Source organism: Macrotis lagotis, chromosome 5, assembly GCF_037893015.1.
Source record: "Macrotis lagotis isolate mMagLag1 chromosome 5, bilby.v1.9.chrom.fasta, whole genome shotgun sequence".
NCBI lineage: Eukaryota > Metazoa > Chordata > Mammalia > Peramelemorphia > Peramelidae > Macrotis > Macrotis lagotis.
Genome location: NC_133662.1, coordinates 8,516,910 through 8,528,046, shown reverse-complemented (window position 1 = coordinate 8,528,046; position 11,137 = coordinate 8,516,910). Strand labels below are relative to the sequence as shown.

At 39.5% G+C, this 11,137-nt stretch overlaps 1 protein-coding gene across 1 annotated transcript; it reads right to left on the bottom strand.

Annotated features, from left to right (window-relative positions):
- Window positions 1-3,405: 3,405 nt before the first annotated feature.
- LSM2 (LSM2 homolog, U6 small nuclear RNA and mRNA degradation associated) lies at window positions 3,406-9,072 on the bottom strand. The gene is made up of 5 exons (XM_074236679.1): window positions 8,939-9,072; window positions 7,858-7,925; window positions 4,203-4,233; window positions 4,003-4,062; window positions 3,406-3,905 (listed from the first exon to the last, which is right to left on the bottom strand). The coding sequence occupies exons 1-5, from the start codon at window positions 8,939-8,941 to the stop codon at window positions 3,780-3,782; spliced, it is 288 nt and encodes a 95-aa protein (XP_074092780.1). The 5' UTR covers window positions 8,942-9,072; the 3' UTR covers window positions 3,406-3,779.
- Between the last annotated feature and the right edge of the window lie 2,065 nt (window positions 9,073-11,137).

Here is an 11,137-nt window from a genome sequence, read left to right as displayed (position 1 = left end):
TCTAGCTTATTTACAAGTGAGAAAACTGAGCCAAAAAATTAAGTGACTTGCCCAGGGTTACACTAGTTAGTGTCAGAGGCCCAACTGAACTCAGTCTTCCTGACTTCAGGACTGATCTCTTTCCACTATGCCACATAGCTGCCCCAATAGACCCACATACTAGGACAAAACACGGATAGGTCACCAAAGTGGATTTTGGTAGTAAAAGTCACAAGGAAGTAGTGTCACTGAAACTTAAGGAAGTGAGTATTCAAAAGGAGGAGGCAGCCAATAGGTTCAAATGCTACAAACAGGTCAGGAAAGATGAGGCCACTTTTTAGAGACTATTCAATTCAGGATTCAAGAGATTTTTGTTAACTGGAAAGCACAATCTTGGTCAAATGGTGAGGCTGCAAGCCAGATCACAAAGTGAGAAGCTAAAAAGTGAGCAGAACCAGAACATTGTACACACTATAAGTAACATTGTGTGATGGTCTACAATGACTGACTTAGCTCTTTTCAGCAATATAATCCAAAACAATTCCATTATGGAAAATACTATCCATATCCATGATGGAATCTGAATGCAGATGGAAGCATGCATTCAATTTCCACTCTTGGTTTTTTCCTTTTGTTCTTTCTCTTCTTTCATATGACTAATGTGCAAGTATAATTTAACTGATTGCATATGTCTAAGCAATTGCTTGCCATTTTATGAAGGGAGGGGGAATTTGAAATTCAAAATCTTTCAAAAAATCAAAGTTAGGGGCGGCTAGGTGGCGCAGTGGATAGAGCACCATCCCTGGAGTCAGGAGGACCTGAGTTCAAATATGGCCTCAGACATTTAATTACCTAGCTGTGTGACCTTGGGTAAGTCACTTAACCCCAATGCCTTGTTAAAAAAAAGTCTTTACATATATAATTGGAAAAAATAAAATACTATTAAAATTTTTAGAAATGAGGGAGACCTAGGGTTGTATATAGGCTAATAGCATAAGAACTGTAGCTAATAGGAGGCTAAAAAAAGAGAGGATGATGGATGTATAAGCTACAAGATGAGAGGGTGGGATGTAGAGATTCTGGATTGGCAAGAAGGACCACCTCAACTTCTGAGATTTCCTGCTGCAAAGGATAGGATGAGAGATACCATGTTGATATAAATATGGATTTGGGGAAAAGGGAGCTGGACTATGCTCACACTCATGGCTGATTGCCTCAGCACAGCTAACTGGGAAAAATCTGAGTTAAGTTTCTCAAAAAGGACTTCTATACAAAAATATATTTAAAAAAAGTGATTCAAATTTATAAAAGCCATTCTCCATCAAATTGAACAAAAAATATGAACAGGCAGTTTTCTGAGGAAAAGCTCTTAGGCTTTCAACAATAACTCTTAAAAATATTTTAAAATCACTAGTATTTATATATATATGTATATTTGAAAAAGTTCTTTATATATTGACATGAAGAATGAAATGAGCGAACCAAGTGAACATGGGCTATAGGAACAATATTGTTTTAATAATGACTTTGAATGTTATTTTGTATGTTAACATGATTGTGCAAGAATAATCTATATCAGATTTCTCATTGTAATGAGGAAGGGGAAGGTAAGGGAGGGAAGTAGAAAGATGTGGAAGATGAATACCCAAATTAACTATGAAAGACTTGTGAAGATGCTATCCAGAGAAAGAACTGAGAAGTAGAGGTATAGAATAATTTTAGCAAATACTTGGGTTTTTTTTTTTTTTGGTTCATTTACCTACTTGTGTCTAATGGTGGCTGTCAAGGGGGCTAAGGAGGAGAGAAAAAATTTACATAACTTTGTTGTATATTTAAAATAGCAAATTATACAGGATGGATTTGCAGATTCATGTACAATGATCTTTATGTTGTTATTAAAATGCTTATTTCATAAATTATAAATCTGAAAAAATCACCAATAGAGATAGAAATTAAATTTGAGGCTATAATTCATATATCTATGATAATAAACATGAATTACAAATGTTGGATGAGTATAGGAAAAACAGCTCTACCAGCACACTGTTGGTGGAAACTGTGAATTGGTCCAGTCATTCTAAAGAAATTTAGAACTAAACTCATAAAATTACCAAAAGGAGCATACCATTTGACCCATGTCTATCACTTCTTGACCTATACCCTAAGGAAATAAGAGGAAGAAAGTCTATAAAAATAATATAGAAGTTCTCTATAGTAACCAAAAATTGGAAACTAAAAGGCTATCCTCTTTTTAGGGAATAGTGAAGCAAATTGTGGCTTATAAATATGTAAGTATTATAGTGCCACATAAAGAAATATACAATTTCAGAGGAAAGAAGGCTTCTGAAATGATGCAGGAGTCCAACCCAGAGTCCAAAAATTGCCTTCTGACAAAGAGGGAATGAACTTAAAGTGAAGACAGAGACATATACATTTTCAGCTATGGCTAATTTTGTTTTTTGATGAACTACATATTGAAGGATTTGAATTATTTGCTTTTTAAAATTTTGCTCAATGGGAAAGAGAGAATAGTGGGAAGAATAGATAAATTTTAAAAATGCTTGTAACTTTAAAATATATAAATTTTTAAATAAATACAAAAAAGGGAACTTGAGACAAATGGTCACAATTTTATCAGTTAAGTATATGAAGAAAGCACCATCTGCTTAAAGGAAGGGGTGGTTCAGTGGCTTGAGAAAAGGTCTGGAATAACTGCTATAAAAACTTGATAACTGTTCAGGGAAAAGTAATAGGATTGGTATATGTCATAGATGCCTCAGTAGTTGTTTCACACAAATATAAGGAGGAGATAATATGCTAAGATTTAACTTAGGGAGTAATTCATTCAGCAGTCTTATGAAGATTTCCATAACTACAAGTCAGCACCTAAATAAAATACACAATGCCTTGCTAGGCAAGTCAGTTTATCATTCTGTCACTATAAGGCCACAGTATCATATATAAAGACTGAAAGAGACTTGAGAAACCATCTAGTTAAAACCTCTCATTTTATAGATGAAGAAACTGAATCCCATGGAGGTTGAGTGGTTTGTCCAAAGTCTGAGTCTGGACAGAGGAATTTGAACCCAAATCCTCTCACCACTGTACCATGTTACTTGGAGACAGTGGTACAGTGGTAAGAGCAGTAACTAGTATCAGAGAAACTCAATTCAAATTAACATATACTTATCTTCCCTGGCCCACAGTTTCCTCATCTGTAAAATGAACAGGATTGAATTATTTTAGTTTTTTATTTAAATGAGTAAACTACTATTCACCTGAAGTCAAATGGGGAAAGGAAATAAGACAAAAAAATTGCAAGTATGGACTGGAAAATATTCTCTCATGTTTTTTGGACTGCCTCTTTGCACAGAAAGCTTAATTTTGATACCCTCAACCCCATCTTGAAAGACATCACACAACAACTCTGAGGATCAAACTTTATTCCCGATGCGGGAGGGGTTCTTTTTATTCCCCAATTTGAGATACATCTCTATCCTGGGGAGACAAGTCCCATTATCTTCCATCTGCTTTTCATCTTTCCAGCAAGGAGAAAGAAACAAGGAGTTTGAGAACAGGACAAGATGAATGCTCTATGCAATACCTCTCCCTCCCCTATCCATCCTTCCTCTCATTACAGGGACACCTTTTCCCCTGTCTTATGACTTTTAGCAACCATTCTGTTATTTCCCTTGCCCCTCCAAAAAAAAAAAATCCCCAAAAAACCCTCACTCCTGAGCTAGGGGAGTAGGGGGGAGCCCAGGGCAATGTAAGTGTCATATATGTACTAGCGGCAGTCACTACTGTTTCTGCTGCATAGCCTCCTTCCGAGCTGCATCCTGTAGTAGCTGGGTGTCAACTTCATCCGCTGGCAGCTGCACATATCTGACCACAGAGCCTCGGATAAAACAGTTCTTCACTGAGAGCTGGATGGAAAGACAAAGAGAGGACCAATTTTCACTGAGAAGCCTCTTTCCCAAGCCCTACTACAGCCCCTCCTCTTATTCATTCTCTACAACTCACCATGTGAGGATATTTCTCTGGATCTGTAACACTGATATCTGTTAATTTGATGTTGAGATACTGGAGAAGGGAGGAGATAGACACATTATTAACACTAAGATCAGGATTCAAGTTACCTAAAGGTGTTTCAGCTTCTCCCTCCCGTCCTTCATGTTTATGTTTTTCTCAAGAAACTTAATATAAGATCCCTTCTTTTTCACCTGGTCCACAGAGTGCAGAGTCCCACAGATGCTGTAAAGGAAAGAAAAATGCATTAGTTAATATCAAACTCAGCATAGGCAAAGCAGGATTCTTCCTACTGCCACCACATTCTATCCCATTTCATGCCTGAACACATACAACCATCAAATGGGTCCATGGCTGACTTTGTTTTCTTACTGTTAAATCAAGGAAGCTATACGTAATATTTATTGCAACTTTTAGGAAGCATTCCACAAAATCTCTCATGCTATTTATGTGTAAAAAATAGAATAGACATTAATGATACTATGTCACCCTTGCTCCCTAGCAATCTGGCCATTTTATCCAGTATTTTAGATAAAGGCATAGATAATATACTTACTACATTTACATATGTCATAAAGTTGGGAAGAATAGTTGGCAGACTAGATGACAAAATAAGGATTTTATCTATAAAAGGAAAATATCTTTAGGAGAATAGTTAAGGAAAATATCTTCACAAGGCAGGTCTTTTCAGTGTATCCACAAAAATGAAATTTAATAGGAATGTCAAATTTTATACTTTATTTTATCAAATCAACTTTACAAGTACAAGACAAGGGATGTTTAGTTAAATCAAAAAAATTTAAAAAGAGGGGCAGCTTGGTGGCGTAGTGGATAAAGCACTGGCCTTGGAGTCAGGAGTTACCTGGGTTCAAATCTGGTCTCAGACACTTAATAATTACCTAGCTGTGTGGCCTTGGGCAAGCCACTTCACCCCATTTGCCTTGCAAAAAAAAAAACAACCTTAAAAAAAATTTAAAAAGAGATCTGAGAGGTATAATGAACCAAAGGCTCAGTGCAAGTCAATCTTGGACTCAAAAGTCATGGTTCCAGGATAGGGAAATAACACTGTTGCGCCATGAGATCAGACCACACATAGGGAAAAGAATATTGAATTCAGGGTAATCACATATTGGAAGGGACATTCACTGAAAAACTAAAGGGAGAATCCAGATAACTAAGGTACTCAAGGTTTATGACATGGGAGGTCAGTTAAGGAAATGAGAGTATTTAAAAACTTGAAGAAGAGAAGACTTGCAAGTGGGGTTATAACTGAGACTTGAAGGGCTACTTGGAGATTAACCTTGTTCTAATCGAGTTAAGAACAAAACTGGGAGAAATGGTTGCAAGTTGTAGAGGGATAAAGGGAAATTTGATGTAAGGAAAAACTTAACATGTCCAAAGTGGACCCAGTGAAGAAGCAAATCTCCTTTCCAGGAAGTCTTTGAGCTGGATCCCCCACATTGTAGGGTGCATTTCAACATACTTGAATCAAGTTCAGGTAGCTAGCCTGAGGTCACTTCCATATCTTTCATCCTATGGTTTTCCATTCTCTCTCTACTCCCTCTTCCAATTTATTGATACAATTCTTTATTACATTGCCAAAAAGTCTTTTTTAATGGTCTTTAATAGGAAGAAAACCTTTTTAAATGTACCTTGTTATAAGTATAAAGTATAAACCTTCTTTTGGCACCTGCAGAATAGTAAAGGAATGGCTTCATGAAGAAGACCTTGAGCTCCCTATTAAATGTCCTTCCCTAAAATGTCCTTCAGAATAACCCCACTTTGGGGAGGCTAGGTGGTGTAGTGGATAAAACACCGGCCCTGGAGTCAGGAGTACCTGCATTCAAATCCGGTCTCAGACACTTAATAATTACCTAGCTGTGTGGCCTTGGGCAAGCCACTTAACCCTGTTTGCCTTGCAAAAAAAAAAAAAATACAAAAACCAGAATAACTCCACTTTAAGACCTTGAGAGCTTGGATTTTATGTAAAGTTTGAGTGAGATTGTTATAAAGAAATGACACAGGGTCGCACAGCTGGGGGATTGTTGGGTGTCTGGGGCCATATTTGAACCCGGGTGCTCTTGGCTCCAGGGTTGGTGGTGTTCTGCACCACCTGGCTACCCCTACTATTATTATTATTGTTGTTGTTGTTGTTGTTATTATTATTATTATTCTATTTTGGGTCTTTTTTTGGGGGGGGGCTTTTGCAGGGCAATGGGGTTGGGGTAGCTTGACCAGGGTCACACAGCTGAGTGATTGTTGAGTGTCTGGGGCCGGATTTGGGCTTGGGTGCTCCTGGCTCCAGGGCTGGTGCTCTGTCCACTGCGCCACCTGGCTGTACCTATCATCATCATCATCATCATCATTATTATTATTATTAATTTTTTTTCTCTTTCCTTTACTTTATGGCTCATGAGGGTCTATTTTTGGGGAGGGAGGGGGTATTATGTTTACTCTTAAACAAGAATATTTTAGTAATGTATAAAACAAAATCATTTGTACAAAAATAAGAATGAATAAATAAATAAATTAATAATAATAAAAAAAGAAATGACATAAGACCTAAGATAGACTACCAGAAGGAAAGAAATGGAAAAGGGGAAGGGGGAAGCAAAACAAGTTAAATTTTACCTTCCTCACAATTTTACCTAGGACTCATTATTTTATATAAGTTTTACTCTATAACCCTGTCTCCATGCTACTAAAAAGTGCTTAATAGCAAAAATGTCAAATGAATTCTCATTCATATAATCAATTCATCAATAAACATCTATAGTAAATACTTACAATGTCCTAAGGTCTATGAATACAAAGAAAGGAAAACAGTCCCTGTTCTTAAGGAGTTAATATTCTAAAGAGAGAAAACAAGTAAATACACAAATAATATAAGATACAAAGAGTATAAAAATAATCTTAGAGGGGAAGACTCTGGTGACTGAGAAAGGTATCCTTCAAAGGTGGCATCTATATGAGTTCTTGAAGGAAGCCAGAATGTGTGGAGAACATTTCAGGAAGGTTGGACAGCCAATGCAAAGGTAGCCAAGAGAAGATCTTGGAATGAAGTAGATCCAGAAAGCCAAAAGGGCTAGATAGTAGAGTTCTTGGAAAGGGTACTATGCAGGAAGACTAGAGAGATCCAGACTGGTCCAGATTGCTGAGAACTTTAAATGTCAAAGAAAGAACTTTATAAAGGATCCTGGTGTTAATAAAAAGCCTCAAAAGTTTGGGGAAGGAGGGAGTATGACATAGTCATATCTAAACTTTAAGAAACTCACTTCTGGTAACCATGTTGGAGAACGGATTGGAATGGGAAGAGATCTGAGATGAGAGATTAATTAGAAAATTACTGAGATAGTTCAGGTAAGAGGTGATGAAAGTCTAATCAAGTCCAAAGTCTGTACCAGTAAGAATTGATTGGCTGTCTTTAGATAATACCATGCTCAGTTGGCCCTCTACTCATGTTTCACTTGGAATCCTTTCTTCATTCCTCTCTCAATTCTATTATCTCAAGTCTATCCCAATTCTACTCTGTCTTAAGATAACACCCCCAGGTTACTGAGGATTACTCCCTGAATTCTTTCAAATCATATTTTGTATACTGTATTATCTAGTTCCTGGTAATATATTGTTCTTGACTTTCCTCCCTTGTGCAAGATTTATATCCCCATCCAGATTGTAAAGCTTAAAAGGAGGGATTATGTTATTATATACTCTTGCATCCTACACCCAAAGCCCCACTACGGGGCATAATTAAACAACATTAATAAGAAGCCTCTTTTGTTAAAACAACTGTGTGGAAATCCAGATTTGCCTTCTTCATTTCTGCACATTTGTTCTTGTGCACATTACCTCAAGTCATTCTTGAGTTCCACCACCACATCCTTTCCCACAAGTGACTTGAAGAAGGAGTAGAAGAGCTGAAGGAAGAAGAAAGGGGGAAAAAAAATCATGAGGAGGTGGGGGCAGACTGTCCACCATTCCCTTGTCGATGAATTCTTTCCATTCCAGGGAAGAGTTATCTCTTATTACTGGACTTAACCACAATGCTGTTTGTCCTCCCCACTTCAGCTTCCCTTTTATGTGTACCGTTGTTCCATGATCAGAAAACTCTGGAACGGCAGGGACAGTCTTTCTGCTTATACCTGTATCCCTGATTAGTACAATATCTGGCACATGGTAAGGCCTTAATACATGGTTGTTGAATACTGAAATCCAGCCCAATTATGTGACAAGGAAAGAACCTTGGAGATAAAAATCAGAAACTTGGGTTTTAATCTCAGCTGGACCAATTACTAGCTTTGCAATCTTGGTCAAATCATTTCCCAATGACCGCACCTGTAAATCACCATCTTTAAGGTCCCTTCTAGCAGCAGAATTCTGTGGCTATAATGGCTTCATGGCCTCTCCCCACCCCCTGCACATCAGTAGCATCATCTTAAGACTCAAGGACTACCACTTCGAAGCAACATCGGGGCAGGAGACCTCTCAATTCCTATTTTCCTGTTCTAAAAGTCTTACTGCGGTTCTGGACTAACACTTTGGGGACATCTTGCACTTTCTCCCGTGGCAGAGACCAGACTCGGAGTCTGTTATTATTTCAATATCATCATGTACCAGTCAGAGGAACACGGATTAGGTGATAAAAGGGAATTTTATAAATGGAGGGAGTTTTTTAAGCTTTTAAATTTTAATTGATGTAAAAAACTGAGGGCCGGAGGGGGTGTGAGGTGGCCGAGGTTGGCCCGGGGGGACGACGGGGGCTGGGCTCGAACTCTGGGCTCCCCGCACCCTTCCCACATTGGCCGCGCTGGGCAGCAGGGGCGGCCGGGAGGCGGGTCGGGGCCACGCTCTGCCCCGGGCCCCGGGCCCGGGCCCGCTTCCATGGGCTCGGCGGGAAGCGGTAACCCCGTCTGTGACGTCACGGCCCTACCATGGTCCTCGCGCGCGGCTCGGGTCCGGGACAAGGCAGAGGAGCGGCTTAGCTCGGGCGGCGGAGAGGCGCGGGCGCGGGAGCTGCCGGCCACCGCGGGAGTGCGAGCCGAGGCCGCACGCCGGCCGCACTGCGCACGCGCGGCGAGCGCCAGGGAGGCGGAGAGCCTAGGAACCTTGGGACCCAGGCTCGGACACCGGGCGGACTGTATAACCGCGTGCCCCGCTCCGGAGACTGAGTGCGCAGGCGCGGGGTGGGGCCAAGAGGCGGGGGCTCCGAGCTCAGTTTGCTAGATGAGGGGGAATTACAGTGTCCCAGGGAGGGTGGGAGGCTAGGTGGCACAGCGGATAGAGCACCGGCCTTTTCAAATCCAGCCTCAGACACTTAATAATGACCTAGCCGTGTGGCCTTGGGCAAGCCACTTAGCCCCATTTCCTTGCCAAAAAAAAAAAACCTTAAAAAAATGTGTAGCCAAAAACACCACACATTACTGCAAATATCGTGTTGTAAAAGTAAACATAACCTCCCCCAAAGAAAATGTCAAGGAAAAAAGTATGCTTCAATCTGTATCACTATCGGCTCAGTCTTTGGGATGGATAGCATTCTTTTTTGGCAATGTAATAAAGAATTGTATCAATAAATTAGAAGAGGGAGTAGAGGAGAGAGAATGGAAAACCACAGGATGAGAGATATGGAAGTGACCTCAGGCTAGCTACCTGAGTCACTTGAGTCAAGTATGTTGGAATGCACCCTACAATGTGGGGATCTAGCTCAGAGAAATTCAGTATTTTTCCTCACAGTTGCTATTGCTAGCTATATTTCCTTCCAAGCTATTCTCCCCACCACCATTTATTCTATTCTCTCTTACCCTGTCCCTCTTCAAAAATGTGTTCTGACCACCCTCTCCAGTGATCTTCTCTTCTGTCACCTACATTTCCCCTCTTCTCCCTCTGTCCCCTTTCTCTCCTATTTTCCTCTAGGGTAAATAGATTTCTTTACTCAGTGGAGTGTGTAGGTTATTCTCTCTCTGAGTTACTGCCAATGAAAGTAAGGCTCACCCCCCCTTCCTCTCTTCCACTCTATTGCAAAAGCTTTTTTCTTGCCTCTTTTGTGTGAAATAACTTACCCCATTCTACCTCTTCTTTCCCTTTCTCCCAGTATATTCCTTTCTCCTCCATTAACTCCATCTTTTTAATTATTATACCTTCAAATTAAACTTCCTCCTATGCCTTGTCTATATATGTTCCTTCTAGTAAATGTATCAGTATCATTTTCCCATACAGGAATACAAGTAGTTCAACATTATTAAGTCCCTGATGATTTTCCCTCCATGTTGACCTCTCTGTGCTTCACCTGAGTTCTATACTTGAAGATCAAACTTATTGTTCAGCTCTGGTCATTTCATCAGGAAAGTTTGAAAGTCCCCCATTTTATTGAATTATCCATCTTTTTTCCCTGAAAGAATGTGTTCAGTTTTTCTGGGTAGTTAATTCTTCATTGTAATCCAAGCTCTTTTAGGTCATATCCTTTTCATCTGATACCTGGATCAATATAATAGCCTACTGGATGATCTCCCTGCCTTGTCTCTTCCCCATTCCAGTATGTCCTCCACTCATTTGTCAAATTCATCTTTCTAAATAAAAGTTCTGTTCACTTTCTAAATAAAAGTTCTGTCCATTCCTATTCAAAAAAATTCAGTGGCTTCTTGTCACCTACAAGATCAAATTTATTATCTGCCCCCATCCTATTTTTCTAATCTTCTTATACCTTATCTCCATTTATTCTTCAATCTGGTGACATGAGCCTCCTTGCTCTTCCTTGAACAAGATAATCTCTACTCCTAGATCGCCTGGAATGCTCTCCTTCCTCATCTTCCCTTTTGAGTTTCCTTCAAGTCCTAACTAAAATCCTACTTTCTACAAGAAGCCTTGGATCCTTTAATGCTACTGAATTTCTTCTGAGATTATATCAAATTTATCCCTTACAAGTTTGTTTGAATGTTATCTTCCCCATTAAACATGAGCTAGTAGAGAACAGCTTTGGGGTTTTGTTTTTGCTGTGCCTTTCTTTGTATCCCCCATTATTTAGTACTGTAATGGGTCCATATTGAGTATTTATTAAGTATTGCTTGACTTTTATTGTCACTAGATATGGAGTAAAAGAGGGGGGACAATTTCCCCACTATTGCCCAGTTGTTTA

Excerpts from the sequence above, each read along its gene's own strand:
- LSM2 (XM_074236679.1), bottom strand. Across the intron at positions 4,234-7,857 it reads GAACTCAAGAATGACTTGAG|CATCTGTGGGACTCTGCACT; the intron begins GTAATGTGCACA and ends TTTCCTTTACAG. Across the intron at positions 3,906-4,002 it reads CAGAGAAATATCCTCACATG|CTCTCAGTGAAGAACTGTTT; the intron begins GTGAGTTGTAGA and ends CTTTCCATCCAG.